The 16,194-nt window shown below is 43.4% G+C and overlaps 1 protein-coding gene across 3 annotated transcripts in view; it reads right to left on the bottom strand.

Moving 5' to 3' along the window:
• The window catches only part of MAP2K5 (mitogen-activated protein kinase kinase 5), a 262,225-nt gene extending 253,455 nt beyond the window's left edge, over positions 1–8,770 (bottom strand). For 2 of the 3 annotated variants that reach the window (XM_052646192.1, XM_052646193.1), the window contains exons 1-2: positions 8,033–8,770; positions 982–1,030 (exon numbers count right to left, since the gene is read on the bottom strand). In XM_052646192.1, the coding sequence (XP_052502152.1) occupies positions 982–1,030; positions 8,033–8,167 (184 nt within the window). In that variant the 5' untranslated portion in view covers positions 8,168–8,770. Of the gene's footprint in view, positions 1–981; positions 1,031–6,770; positions 6,811–8,032 lie in introns of all 3 variants that reach the window. The other variant, XM_052646195.1, reaches the window with a different exon arrangement.
• Between the last annotated feature and the right edge of the window lie 7,424 nt (positions 8,771–16,194).

Genomic DNA, 16,194 nt, shown 5'->3' with positions numbered 1-16,194 from the left:
GGAACTGAGATCCCACAAGCCTTACAGAGCAGCCAAAATTAAAGAGAAAAAAAAAAATTCCACAATGAACGCTTTGTTTGAAGGGCATTCGACATATGTGTAGGTATTTCTGTTGGACAGTTTCCTAAAAGTGGACCTGTCCAGACAAAGGTTCTGAACATTCTATATTTTGGTAAGTATTGTCAAATTGTCTCCAAGAGAACATAAATAAAAGAGAGGACCTTGTACTCTCTGTCATTAACCATCTGCTTAAAAAACAAGAACAAAAAAGATACAATCATGTGGAGAAACTGTACATTTTTCCACAGGGAAAAGCACACCACATCTTCAATAAAAGAAGGGGCCACAGTTACAAACCTTTCTTTATCCTCCCCAACACCAGAGGCCCTGTGCTACTGACTAAACTCTCATCCTACTCGGCCCTTCACATCCCCCTGGATTATGTCAAAGCCAGTGTTCTAGTACACCCTGCCCCCACGCCAGGCCCCAAGCCAATTGGTTTGGTGGGGGTTGTTGGGGGGAATGACTCAAGACCTGAAGTGTTGCTGTCCCCATCCAAGAGCCTTGCCAAGACCCACTAAAGCAGAATTATTCCACGCAACATTCACTTAATTGCGCTACTCTGTTGCTGTTTTAAGGTAGCAAAGGATTAAAATCTTTTCATCAATAATCATTGGCCTACAGGTAGTTTACAGGTTTCATTTGTCCTACAATATTATTACAGTGAGGAGCAAGAGCAGATAAAGGTCATGTTGGTAATTAAAGCTATATTATAGAAATATGTACACCCAAGATATGATTAAATAAGAAAATATTACTCAGTTCAGTATCATCATTAAACTTGCATTAATTTATAAATATTTAAATGTACCATATGATGATCATAAATAATCTGCTTTTGTCAGTTTCTAAAGTAACACAACCCATAAACCCTTTGAAAAATTACTGCAGAAACAGTCAAAGTATATAACCCAGACTTACATTCAAATGCTGTGGTTGTTGCTTCAGGCAGAACCTGGCCTATCACATCCTAAACAAAGAAAGAATAAAGAAACACAATTAGCCATCTTCTTTACTGCTAACATGTGGCAAATCCTAGAGGAAATATGTGAACCTGGAAAAGATTTTTGAAATGTTGGCATAAACTATAAAAACATTAGCACATAATCACATTTACTCCAGCAATCTAGGTCCAGAGTTTAAATCTCTATTCTAGAGTTTAAATCTTTTCTACGGGAGGGGATCGTTAAAAAGTCCTTTCCACTCTGTATTAATAGTGTAAGTTTTTACCCTGGATTCAATAGCATAGACAAGTACACTGTTGCGCATTTACCAAAAAAAAAAAAAACAAATAGGTTTCTTCTATGGGAAGCTATAGAAGGAATGTACTATTATTAGAAAAAGAGGTTTCAGGAGTCAGCCTGGCCGGAATCTGAATCTCAGCTCTGCACTAAACAAGCTGTGTGACTGGGAACAAATTACTCACCCTCTCTGAGCCTGAATTTGATTATCCTCCAATATGGGTCTATAATGCTATTGGTACTTGTGTTCATGCTCAGTTACTAGGTCATGTCCTACTCTTTACAACCCCATGGACTACAGCCCATCAGGCTCTTCTGTTCATGGGATTTTCTAGGCCAGAATACTGGAGTGGGTTGCCATTTCTTCCTCCAGGGGATCTTCCTGACCCACAGATCGTACCAATGTCGCCTGCACCTCCCGCACTGGCAGGCAGATTCTTTACCACTGAACCACTTGGGAAGCCCAGTGCTTATGGAGGTAATGTAAAAAGTATTAAATAATGTAATAAACATGAACTAACCTAATACACCATAGATCTTCAACAAATGTAGTTCTTGATATGTAACTAACAACCATGCCTTGCACTCATAATGGGAGGAGTTCAAAAAACAAGTTTCCATGATGATGATGTAAACCTATAATACTACATTTAATACAAAGAATTATCAACCTCTACTCTGTGCAACGGAGAAACACATTTAATGACATCAAAGCAGAGTTAATCTATTATGTAGTTATTCTAGCCGACAAAAGAAGTGCATATAACTTGGTATCAATGTTTAAATGAACCTGTAAAGTTAAAAACACTTGAAAAATAGCCTACAGAGACAGTTTATTTAAAAGGGTACAGAACACCTTCAAAACAGCTCTGGGTAAAGTGACCCTCCACGATGTCCAGTCCAACCCAAATGGTCTACACACACTCCACTGCCCTCGGGGAGCTCTGCTGCAACGTCCCTCCTGGGCTGTGCCGCAACTGGCACCAGGTACCGGCTGGGCGCCCACAGCCCTTCCAAGCAGGGCACTTAGCAGTGTGGTGGCTGCAACTTCCTTCTAAAGGCAGTTCTTTAGAAGCTTTTGCTGCAGTGGCAATCTGCATAATAGCCTTGCCTCTATTCTGTGTGTGTGTGTGTGCTTTAAGTAAATCTGTGCATATAAAATTCATCAAAAGGAACTATCTTAGGCAGTCCTCACTCATTAGAGCCAAGAGATTTTTTTTCCTTTAGTCTTAGCAAATGAAACAACTTTTTGAGGAACTATCTGTAAAAGATTTTAGTATTGGAAAACAAATTCTTTCTAGATATTTGTAGGTAGAAAGTATCTACCTACTTTCATCGACAGGTAAATGAAAACTGCTGAGTTCCTATGGAATACACAGGCAACCAGTGCAAAGCCTGAGAGTACGGAGGTGAGCCAAACTGCTAGGCTTGGACCCTGGCTCTGCTGTTCAGGCCCTGATTGACTGGATCTCTCTGGCCCTCCATTTCCTTCTGTGTAAAGTGAGATCATAATGTACCTACCTCGTAAGACTAATAAGTTAATATTTATAAAGCGCTTACAACAGTGTCTAGCACATGTTAAGTGCAGTATTAGTGTCTGTTAAATAACTAAAACAGTCACTGATGACTGGAACGTTACAAATCTTAGCTCATAACAAAACCCTAAATTTCAGCACCTGACAATTAATGGAGGATGATCTCTGGTTCACTTAATCCTATGCATTTACCAAGGACTAGCCAGTATTGGTTTCCGGAGAAGGCAATGGCAACCTACTCCAGTACTCTTGCCTGGAAACTCCCATGGACGGAGGAGCCTGGTGGGCTGCAGTCCATGGTGTCGCGAAGAGTCAGACACGACTGAGCTTTCGCTTTCGTGCATTGGAGAAGGAAATGGCAACCCACTCCAGTGTTCTTGCCTGGAGAATCCCAGGGATGGGGGAGCCTGCTGGGCTGCCGTCTACAGGGTCGCACAGAGTCGGACACGACTGAAGCGACTTAGCAGCAGCAGCAGCAGCAGCCAGCATTGGTTTAAAAGTGGGGAGAGAAGGCCAAACACTCTCCACCTTCCCAGCTCTCCAAGTCTAGGTTATGACTGCTTACTTTCAGACAACCAGTCTCGAGGTGTGAACACGACAGAATTAGCAAACTAACTTAGGATCCTTCCTACTTATGAATAGCAGATCCCCATCAAATGACAAATTTCTAACAACTATTTGAACACACTGCTGGGCAGCAATGGCCTCCTTAGCCCATCAACATAAACAAGGAGCCAGACAAACTTTACATCTAACATGGAGAAACAGAGAAAGAAAAACCAAGAATCATGAGAATCACATGAACATAACCAGCCACCTTGTTCTGTTAAGGCAAATAAAGTGGAGCTATCGTGATGACAAAGGGGTAAAAAGTTGGAAAATAAAACACTATCTCCTGGTCTTTTCTAAGCAGGCACATCCAACTTTATGCATATTTTCCAGTTGTATTTTAAGTAATTAATTTCAAAATGACCCAGTCTTATTCTCAACATTTTACCCAACCTAAAGAATGTTTCAAAAGAGCACATGGGTTTACACATGGGATGGTGATCATTTCTTGATCCTTTTCTTCTCCTTCGCTTCAGTCAAACCAACGGCAAACCAAAAATATAAGGGAGCATCCACAACATGCCAGGAGCACAAAGATAACAAAACTGTAGGTACCAGAAGAATAAGACTTACTCCTTGGCGTCAGGAAGATTACAATCTGTCACAAAAATAAAGACAAACCTAAAAGACTAACAATTCAGAGCACTTACAGTTCCCCGACGGCTCAGCTGGTAAAGAATCTGCCTGCAATGCAACCCCTGGGTCAGGCAAGAGCCCCTAGAGAAGGAAATGGCAACCCACTTTCATTCTTGCCTGGGAAATCCCATGGACAGAGGAGCTTAGCAGGCTACAGTCCACGGGGTCGCAGAGTCGGACACAACTAAGCAACCAAGCACGCACAGTATGATAAAGTGAAAGTGAAGTCGCTCAGTCATATCCGACTCTTTGCGACCTATCAGGCTCCTCCATCCATGGGATTTTCCAGGCAAGAGTGGTGGAGTGGACTGCCATTTCCAAAGGGCCAAACAAAAGACATAAACTAGCAAATAGCAGTTGTTAAGTTAGAAGGCAGGAGAAATCACAGGTTCAGATAAGACAGACACTTCACAGATAAGAGGAAATGTGGGCTGGAACTTGGGAGAGAGGATTCAGAGGAATGGAGGAATGTTCTCTCCTACCACTCACTAATCCAGACCTCCTACACAATTTTCCCCAAACTGGGGACTGTGTCACCAAAAAAGGCATGAAACACAGAAAGCTGAAACACAGATAACCCATATGCCTCTGCCCGAGAGGACCAGCTGGGCCTACTTCACACGGCAGCCAGTCCCTATTTCAGACGGAGGACACAGCCACCAGAGAGGCCCCATGACCTGCCCAGGGAGTCCCAGCCATTTGGTAGAGCTATGAGTGGTGCCCTCAATTACCGACTCCGAGTCCAAAACCACCCTCAGCTCCAGCTGACTCAGTCACTACAAACTGCTTCTGGCTTCCGTGTCTGGTTCTGCCACAAGCTAGCCATGTGGCTTTATCATTTTCCTCATCTGGGTTTCATGAGTGCTCATTTGAAAAATGACGTGAGGACAGTTATATCAGATGAAGGGGAACAGTGCAGGTTTCATTTGGCTTAAAATTTTAAGGTTCCCAGCCAAAAATGCTGATGTGGACTGCTGGCTTCTTGCTGAAGGAAAACCTGGAAAAGAGAGCTCAGAGGTCCTGCAAGATTTGAGCTTGCAGTTCAAATAACTTGATATACCGCACAGCACCCACTGTCACAAGCCCTGCATCAGGCCTTCCCAACATAATACGCTCTACCTGACCTTATCTGAGTAAGCACGTGTAAAGGCACCTTGCACTCTGAGCTCTCAATCATGGAACTGTTTGTGCAAGGCTTACTTTTAGGCCAATCATCCTTGAGCCAATGTACAACTAATAGATGCCCAGGCCCTGTCTCTTCTGTTGCTATAACAAAAACACTTGGAACTTAGTAAGCTCTAGGTTGTTTTAAGTACTTTACAGGTATCAACTGCCCTAGAACTCAGAACTCTATGACGTTGGCACTACTTTTATCCCCCAATCCTATTTTGTTTTCTTTTTACCAATGAAGAAACTGAGATACAGAAGACACTTGCTTGAGTGAGTATGGTAAGGCTTGCAATTTAAACCCAGTCAGCCTGGCTCAAGAGTCTGTTTCAAACACTGTACCATTCTGCCGCTGCTGCTGCTGCTAAGTCGCTTCAGTCATGTCCGACTCTGTGCGACCCCACAGACAGCAGCCCACCAGGCTCCCCTGTCCCTGGGATTCTCCAGGCAAGAACACTGGAGTGGGTTGCCATTTCCTTCTCCAATGCATCAAAGTGAAAAGTGAAAGGGAAGTCGCTCAGTTGTGTCCGACTCTTAGCGACCCCATGGACTGCAGCCCACCAAGCTCCTCTGTCCATGGGATTTTCCAGGCAAGAGTACTGGAGTGGGGTGCCATTGCCTTCTCCGCTGTACCATTCTACTTGGGCTCATTCTACTGGTGGCTCAGTGGTAAGGAATCCGCCTGCCAGTGCAGGAGAAAATGTGGGTTAAATACCTGGGTCGGGATGATCCCTTGGAGAAGACAGGCCAACCCACTTCAGTATTCTTACCTGGGAAATCCCACGGACAGAGGAACCTGGAGGGCTACAGTCCATGGGATCACAAAGGGTCAGACCCCACTGAGTGACCAAACAACAACAACCATTCTACTTAAAAGAATACCTTCTTTGTCTCAAATGAGCAAAGTCAAAGAAATCTTATGTCTTTCTCATCAAAGACACAATCTCAGTCAATCTTTAGAAGTCTCTGAGGCAGGTACCATTACTCCTAATCTACAAGCAAGAAAATTTAGGCTCGGAGAAGAACAGTGACTTTCCTAGCTATAGTTAAATCCAAAGTTCTTGATTCAAAGCCTAGTATGTTGTCCACAAAACCATAATGGTGTGTATCCTCTTTGAGGCTCCCTCATAAACAAATCTTTGGGGGTCCTAGGTAGCACCAGAAACAGAGATGTCCGTCTCCTCTACAATTTTATCATCTAGTGGAGGGGACCAACAAAATGAGCACAAAACCCATGTACTTTGCCAGGCCAAAGTTGTGGGCACACAGAGGAGGTGCATGTGACCAAGACCAAAGCAGAGGAAAAGTGAAGCTCGACTCTGAAGGACAGGTAGGACCGGGCTAGCTAAGGAAAGAGGCCAAGTGGACATGGCCTGGGCACCTTGGAGAACTCAAGGTTAATTCTATACATCTGGAGGACAGGATGCTCATGTGGGTGTAGTGAGAGATGAAGCCGGAGCCAGGCAGGCATACGCCAATCAAGACGGATCCAGAGGACCATGCCGAGGAGCTTGGGCCTTACCATGAAGGAAGAGGTCAGGAAGCAACAGTCAGAACTGGACCTGGAATAACAGGCTGGTTTCAAATAGGGAAAGGAGTACGTCAAGGCTGTATATTGTTACCCTGCTTATTTAACTTATATGCAGAGTACATTATATGAAATGCTGGGCTGGATGAAGCAGAAGTTAGAATCAAGACTGCCAGGAGAAATATCAATAACCTCATATACGCAGATGACACCACCCTTACAGCAGAAAGCAAAGAAGAACTAAAGAGCCTCTTGATGAAAGTGAAAGAGGAGAGTGAAAAGGCTGGCTTAAAACTCAACATTCAAAAAACGAAGATCATGGCATCCGGTCCCATCACTTCATGGCAATTAGATGAGAAAACAATGGAAACAGTGACAGACTTTATTCTTTTGGGCTCCAAAATCACTGCAGATGGTGACTACAGCCATGAAATTAAAAGATGCTTGTTCCTTGGAAGAAAAGCTATGACCAACCTAGAGAGAATAGTAAAGAGCAGAGAAATTACTTTGCCTCCAAACATCCATCTAGTCAAAGCTATGGTTTTTCCAGTAGTCATGTATGAATGTTAGAGTTGGACTATAAAGAAAGCTGAGTGCCAAGTCTAACATTCTATTTGAAATACAGTTTGAATAGTTATTATGAAAGTAAGGCTTCACTGAGTCTTAAAAGTACATTTTAACATCTCTGAAATAACACCTCTATTTTAACATCTCTGAAATTGGGTTTTGTACAATGTATGGCATGTCATAGTTTAATGGGCTGCATTTTTTTCTTCGTTTTACTTCTTTCTTTCTTTACATAAAATACTATCTTAAAACTTAGGACACTTTAGGTTTGCTAAAACGTGATTGGTTAGGCTTGTCTTCTTTCTCTTTTCCACTAGTTACCAAGTTTAGAGAACTCAGTAGAAAGACCTGGAATCTGGCCAGGGACATTCCACAAAACTCTCTTCTAGATTCAGCTTTTTGTATCTCAGTTGGTTGCTTCTGTGTGAAAAATTTTATCCCAGTCCAGGCTGAGTTCCTTGAGGGCAGGGGTCCAATCTGATTCATCTCTACTTCCCCAGGGACCTCAACACTTGTCAGCTTTCAGTCCATGCAATTAATCAATGCTTGTGGAAGCAATAAAACTGCCCCCACATGGAAGCCAGCAATGGTCACTAGCTCAGGCCACCAGGGTAAGATTCAGTGATCACAGTACCCCACAAATGCCTCCCCCCACTCTGTAGGACTGGCACACTGAGATGAACACTCACCAGCACATCCCTGAAGAGCAGCTGCGGCCCAGAGTGCACTGTCCAGTCCACCGCTCCACTATTGGGAATCTTGATGCGAATCACCAGCACTTGGTTCTCCATGGCACGGAAGGGGCCAAGGAGCAGCCACAGCATTACATGTTAAAGGGGCTCACATCCTAGTAGGGGGGCCCTCCTCCTCCCTGGTTAGACGTGGCGGGCGCCAAGAGGTGACAAGAGGACCGAGGGTCAGAGCACGGAGGGGGTGGAGGGTTGAGGAGAGGAGGTGGTCCGGAAGCAGCCCGCAGGCTCGCGGCCAGGCCCAGGCTGTAGGGGGTGGAGGGACGTCTCCTGATGAGCGTGGACGGGGTAAGGGGCAGAAGCCAGGAGGAACTAGCGGAGGTCAGAAGGTTCTGGAGTTGAAAAGATGGCAAACGGGATCGTGAAGCTCTCTGCCGTCTGTGTGGGTGTGAGGGGACGGCAAAGAGAGGACCCCGTTTTAGGGAGATACAGCGGCAGGTGTCCACTCCTCCTTAAGAGGAGCGGAGGGTCCCCGACTTGGGGGGACTCAGTTAGGGGCTGTTAGGAAGGAGTCCCAGGGCCGCCGGACCAACAGAAAGCCGAGCGGACCGTCCCCGGGAAGGTCGGGGACGAGTCCTCTGCCCCACCTCAGCCAAAGTGCGCGGGGCGCGCGACTCAGCTGCGGCCATCCGAGGCCAGCGTCTTGGCGGCGGCGGCAGCGGCGGCGGCGGCAGGAGGGGGAAGACGGCGGCGGGAGGGGGAAGGCAGCGGCGCGGGCACTGTTACTCCGGAACCAAAACGCGCGGCGCCGGAACCCCGGGAGCCGGAGAGCGGACCCGCCTCCCGCGGCGCCATGTTGGAAGAGGGCAGCTCCCGGCCGTCCCCGCCTCCGCGCGTCGCGGGGCGGGACCAGAGGAGCAAGTGCTTAGTGCTGAGTCTGGAGGGGATCAAGTAGAATACTCTGTCCCGAGACCCGAGAGGTCGCGAAGCGACCATCCACGGAGACGGCCCTTTCCTTTCCCGATCCTGATTAAAGTCGTCGAGGTAAAAGCATCTAACAAAAGAAGGAGGAAAATGAACTAGGGCAGGGGTCCGCCAAAAGCCGATTGATGACTTCAAATGCGTACTGTTTGCCTGTACAGAAGCCTAGAAAAATAGAACTGCAGCTCTCGTTAATTCCTGCTTTATCAGCCCGTGTACGTAAATATTCGCTGAGTTTGTGCATCAAATGATCAAGAACAAGGTTGCCTTTTTTCCTTCTTCCAAGATACAGATTAGAGATCATCTGTCTCCCCAAATGAGTAATGTGACCGTGGATTTTTCAGTGAAGTTCTTTACCCATGGTTGCCCTAAAATAGCAAACAGCCCCCTATTGAAAAGCAACAGGAAAGAAATTCAGTGAAGAGGTTAAACTGCCTGGGGACAGTTGGAGTTGTGGCATCATCTTTCCTTATTAAACCGTTGCAAAAAATATCCTAGACAGTCCATAAATTTTCACCTAGACAGCAATGTTTACTCAATCGGTGATAACACAGGCAGTAGCAATAATCCTTGATTATTTTTAAATGACTTGTTAACTTCAGATTTTTAAATGCACAGTTTTGTTGATCTGTGACGCCTTATATGGAAGTTCATTTACAAATTGTTTCGTCCTTTATCTCTAAGAAAAACCTACATATCGCTTTACATTGGGGGACTGAATTTTGTATAAATTCGGGTGAGGAGTGTTATTTCTCTAACAGTCAGTTGATGAATGCAACCAGAAAAATCATTTAAATATTTGTCAGTTTTGATATAAAAACAATTTTCTGCATATTTTCTCTACCTACGTTCCTTTTATATTTAATTTGAAAGTCCATTGTAGGAGATAAATTATCTTTTCAGTTATTGTAAATTAATAGCTTAGGAGGAAATTCATTTAGTCAGATCCTCCAGATAGTCAAAGAATTGCCCCTTTCCACCTGCACATCAGTCTGTGAAAAATAAATCGTTTGTTCAAGGTCCCCATACACTTTTTATTGAAAGTTAATTTCCTATTATTTGAAAAAATAGACCACAAAACCAGAGATTTCTATGAACTCATAATTTGTTAAAATGGCTTTTTTATTCATAGTACTATGGGGAAAACCAACTCAATTTGTACTTTCAATTCTTTTGGATATATACCCACAAGTAGAATTGCTGGATCATATGATAATTCTATTTTTAATTTTTTGTGCAGCTGCCCTATTCCACAATGGCTGCACTATTTTACATTCCCACCAGTAGCGCAAGGGTTCTAATTTCTTCACATCTTCACCAACACTTGTTATTTTCTGTATTTTTGTTAAAAGCCATGTTCTCATGCATATGAGGTGATATCTCACTAGGGTGATATGCATTTCCCTAGTGATGGAAAAGGCAGTGGCACCCCACTCCAGTACTCTTGCCTGGAAAAACCCATGGATACAGGAGCCTGGTAGGCTGCGGTCCATGGGGTCGCAAAGAGTCGGACACGACTGAGCGTCTTCACTTTCACTTTTCACTTTCATGCATTGGAGGAGGAAATGGCAACCCACTCCAGTGTTCTTGCCTGGAGAATCCCAGGGATGGGGGAGCCTGGTGGGCTGCCGTCTCTGGGGTCACACAGAGTCGAACACGACTGAAGCCACTTAGCAGCAGCAGTAGCAGTGACTAGGGATGTTCATGTTTTCATATACTTGTTGGCCATTTGTATATTTTCTTTGGAGAAGTGTCTATTCAAGTCCTTTGCCCATTTTTTAATTGGGTTATTTATCTTTTTTGTTATAAAGTATTTCTTAAATGAAGAAAATTAACATTTTACTACTACATTGATTCATAGAGGTTTTGTTTCATCTCTTTTTACGTTGCTACCCATCACAATCCTTAACCCAGAATCTGATCCCTTCTGAATGCTTCATAGATACTATCCCAGTATTATATTCATACTATATTTCTCTCTTAAATATCTGTTTCCATTCTTGCCACTGCTATCAACAGTCTATTCTCAACCCAATTACCAGGGTTAGATCAAGTCACTCCTTTGGTTAAAACTCTCCTGATGGCCTCCTAACTTGCACAGAATAAAAACTAAAGTCCTTTCCTTGAACTGCAAAATGCTATACATTCTGCCCTCCACACCTCCTGGCTTTAAGAGCTCTCAAACTTCATTCACATCATCCTCCTTCTTACTGTTCCTTGAGTACATCAGGCATCCCACCTCAGGGCCTTTGCGTTTGCCCTTTTCTCTCCCTGGATTGCTTTTATCCAGATATCCACATGGCTCACTCCCTCACCTTTTGCAGATCTTGACTTAAAAATCACCTTCTTGGAGACTTCCCTGGTGGTCCAGTGGCTGGGACTCTGTGCTCCCAGTGTGGGGGACGTAGAGGGGAGGGGCCCAGATTGGATTCTTGGTCAGAGAATTGGATCCCACATGCTGCAACTAGGGGTTCCTCAAGCCAGAACTTAAAGAGCCCATATGTCACAACTGAAAAAAAAAAAAAAAAACAAGATTCTGCATGCCTCTGCTAAAGATCCTGCATGTCACAGCTAAAGGAACCCACATGCTGCAGCAAGAATCAAAGATCCTGCATGCTACAACTGAGACCAGGTGCAGCCAAATAAATAAACAATTTTTAAAAAATCAACTTCTTGTTGAGGTATTCCTTTAGCTCACTATTAAAAATCAACCCCAAGCCCACCCCACCCATGGATGCACTCATACAGGTGTGCATGATGCCTGGTCCCCTTCCCTAGTTTACTTTTCTCCTAACACTCATCACAATCTACCATGCCACATGTTTCACTCCTGTGTTTGTCTCCACACTAATCTATAACTTGGCAAGAGGAGGGAATGGTACGTGTTTTAATCACTGTTGTATCTCTAGTACCTAAATAGTACCTGGCATACAGTGGGCACTTTAATATTTGCTGAATGCAGAAAGTGAAGAGGAAGTAAAAAGCCTCTTAATGAAAGCAAAAGTGGAGAGTGAAAAAGTTGGCTTAAAGCTCAACATTCAGAAAACCAAGATCATGGCATCTGGGCCCATCACTTCATGGGAAATAGATGGGGAAACAGTGGAAACCGTGTCAGACTTTATTTTTTTGGGCTCCAAAATCACTGCAGATGGTGACTGCAGCCATGAAATTAAAAGACGCTTACTCCTTGGAAGAAAAGATATGACCAACCTAGATAGCATATTCAAAAGCAGAGACATTACTTTGCTGACTAAGGTCTGTCTAGTCAAGGCTATGGTTTTTCCAGTGGTCATGTATGGATGTGAGAGTTGGACTGTGAAGAAGGCTGAGCGCCAAAGAATTGATGCTTTTGAACTGTGGTGTTGGAGAAGACTGTTGAGAGTCCCTTGGACTGCAAGGAGATCCAACCAGTCCATTCTGAAGGAGATCAGCCCTGGGATTTCTTTGGAAGGAATGATGCTAAAGCTGAAACTCCAGTACTTTGGCCACCTCATGCAAAGAGTTGACTCATTGGAAAAAACTCTGATGCTGGGAGAGATTGGGGGCAGGAGGAGAATGGGGCAACGGAGGATGAGATGGCTGGATGGCATCACTGACTCGATGGACGTGAGTCTGAGTGAACTCCGGGAGATGGTGATGGACAGGGAGGCCTGACATGCTGCGATTCATGGGGTCTCAAAGAGTTGGACACGACTGAGCGACTAAACTGAACTGAACTGAATGAATGAATGAATAAGTGGGTTTTGAAGGCAAAGGAGACTGGCTAATACAAATGCAACTACCATGTATATTTTCTGCCTGTCTTGAGCCTCAGTCGTTCCTTTGCCTTCCCACTGCCATCACTACCACCATCACTGAGGCTGAGACAACAAACATTATTGACTCCCATTGAACCACAAACTTCATAACATGTCGATTGCCTCCTATGTTTAAGAATTCCACTTGCCTCCTTCAGCGCCTAGTGTCCCTGCATTGTTCAGTCACTCAGTTGTGTCCGACTCTGACCCCATGGACTGCAGCACACCAGGCCTCCCTGTCCTTCACCGTCTCCCAGAGTTTGCTCAAACTCATGTCCAGTGAGTCGGTGATGCCATCCAACCATCTCATCCTCTGTCATCCCCTTATCCTCCTGCCTTCAATCTTTCCCAGCTTCAGGGTCTTTTCCAATGAGTTGGCTCTTTGCATCTGGTGGCCAGAGTATTGGAGCTTCAGCTTCAGCATCAGTTCTGCCAATGAATATTCAGTGTTGATTTCCTTTAGGACGGACTGGCCCTTGATGTCCAAGGCATATAACATTCAAATATTTGATTTCGAGATTCTTTTTTCTTTTTGTTTTCTCCTCCCCTCCCCCACCCTCAGCCACACCACTGAGCTGGCACGATCTTAGTTCCCCGATCAGAGATCAAACCCAGCCCCAGCAGTGACAGCACCAAGTGCTAACTTGTGGACCACCAGGGAATTCCCAATACTTGTTGATTTTCATTTAAAGGAATATGATGAAAATAGAGGATGGAAAGAGTAACTTTCTAGTGGAAAAACCTGGCAGACACCATCCAAACCAATTGATCAAGGTTAACATCATCTTTGATGTCATGTACTCTCTGATATGATGCAATAAATAGGGCATTTGACCTGTGGGATCTTCTTCCCCAAACCCATTACATCAATCTAATCATGAGAAAACCATCAGACAAATCAAATTGAGGGACATTCTACAAAATATTTGACAAATAATCCTCAAAACTGTCAAGGTCATAAAAAACAACAGAAGTGTCACAGACCTGAGGAGACTAAGGAGATATGATGATTAAATGTATTGTGGGATCCTCAATGGAATCCTGGAACAGAAAACAGGAGAGTAATATAAAAAACCAGTGATGTGGAATCAAGTTTGGAGTTTAGTTAATAATACAGTAATATACCAATGTTGACTTTTCAGTACTGTACAATGATTATGTAAAATGCTTACATCAGGGGTATGGACCTAACAGAAATGGTATGCACCTAACGGAAGCAGAAGACATTAAGAAGAGGTGGCAAGAATACATACAAGAATTTTACAAAAAAGTTTTAATGTCTTAATGACCCAGATAACCACAATGGTCTGATTACTCACCTAGAGCCAGACATCCTGGAATGTGAAGTCAAGTTTTAATGTCTTAATGACCCAGATAACCACGATGGTCTGATCACTCACCTAGAGCCAGACATCCTGGAATGTGAAGTCAAGTGGGCCTTAGGAAGCATCACTACGAACAAAGCTAGTGGAGGTGATGGAATTCCAGCAGAACTATTTCAAATCCTAAAAGATGATGCTGTTAATGTGCTGCTCTCAATTTCCAGCAAATTTGGAAAACTTAGCAGAGGGCACAGGACTGGAAAAGCTGAGTTTTCATTCCAATCCCAAAGAAGGGCAATGCCAAAGAATGTTCAGACTACCAAACAATTGCACTCATTTCACATGCTACAAGGTAATTCTCAAAATCCTTCAAGGTAATTCTCAAAATCACTTCAACAGTATGTGAACTGAGAACTTCCAAATGTACAAGCTGGATTTAGAAAAGGCAGAGAAACCAGAGATCAAATTGCCAATATCTGTTGGATCACGGAAAAAGCTAGAGAATTTCAGAAAAACATCTACTTCTGCTTCATTGACTACACTAAAGCCTTTGACTGTGTAGATCACAACAAACTAAAAAATTCTTTAAAAAATGGAAACACCAGACCACCTTACCTGCCTCCTGGGAAATACATATGCAGGTCAAGAAGCAACATTTAGAATGGGACATGGAACAATGGACTGGTTCCAAATTGGGAAAGGAGTATATCAAGGGTGTATATTGTCACCTTACTTATTTATCTTATATACAGAGTACCTCATATGAAATACTGGGCTGGATGAGGCTGGAATCAAGATTGCTGGGAGAAATATCAATGACCTTAGATATGCAGATGACACCTTCTTTATGGCAGAAAAGGAAGAGGAATTAAAGACCCTCTTGTTGAAGATGAAACAGGAGAGTGAAAAGGTGGGCTTAAAACTCAACATTCAAAAAAGTAAGATCATGGCATCTGGTCCCATCACTTCATGGCAATTAGATGGGAAAACAATGGAAACAGCGACAGACTTTATTTTCTTAGGCTCCAAAATCATTGCAGATGGTGAAATTAAAAGATGCTTTTGAAATTAAAAGATGCTTGATCCTTGGAAGAAAAACAGTGACAAACTTGGACACTGTATTAAAAAGCAGAGACATTACTTTGCCTAGAAAGGTCCATGTAGTCAAAGCTATGGTTTTTTCAGTAGTCATATATGGATGTGAGAGCTGGACAATAAAAAAGGCTGAGCACTGAAGAACTGATGTCTTCAAACTCTGGTGCTGGAGAAAACTCTTGAGAGTCCCTTGGACTGCAAGGTGATCAAACCCATCAATCCTAAAGGAAATCAACCCTGAATGTTCATTGGAAGGACTGATATTAAAGCTGGAAGCTCCAATACTTTGGCCACCTGATGCGAAGAACTGACTCATTGGAAGAGACCCTGATGCTGGGAGAGATAGAAGGCAGGAGGGGATGACAGAGGATGAGATGGTTGGATGGCATCACCAACTCAATGGACATGAGTTTGAGCAAACTCCAGGAAATAGTGAAGGACAGGGAAGCCTGGTGCACTGTAGTCCATGGGGTTGCAAAGAGTCAGACAGAACTGAGCAACTGAACAACAATATTAGGGTGATCTGGGTGAAGGTATATGGGAACTCTCTGTACTATAGTGCAACTTTTTGGTAAACCTAAAGTTTTTCCAAAATAAAATGTTTTTTTTTTTCTAAGTAAGTTGCAATTCTACACACCTGCAATAATGTCTTAGAAATTTTAATTTTAAAAAGATATAATTTAGAATAATAAGAACAAATAAAAAATAAACAGCATTTTCCTCATAGGGCTGATATCCATTAATTTAGAAAAAGAATATGCAGAAGCATGGACAAAAGTGATAAGAGACAAACCCCAAAGTGTGATGGGAAAGTCTACACTTTTGTGTTGTGGCAGAAATGGAAAAAGAACAGTGAGAGCAATTTCAGCACCATGCAGAAGCAGAAACAACAGGTCAACAGATATTCATTGAACACCAAGTATGTGCCATGGATTTTGTATTTTTTTGTATTTTTAATTATTTATTT

The sequence above is a fragment of the Budorcas taxicolor genome, chromosome 10 (genome assembly GCF_023091745.1).
Source record: "Budorcas taxicolor isolate Tak-1 chromosome 10, Takin1.1, whole genome shotgun sequence".
Taxonomy (NCBI): domain Eukaryota; kingdom Metazoa; phylum Chordata; class Mammalia; order Artiodactyla; family Bovidae; genus Budorcas; species Budorcas taxicolor.
This window is presented reverse-complemented; position numbering and strand designations above follow the sequence as displayed.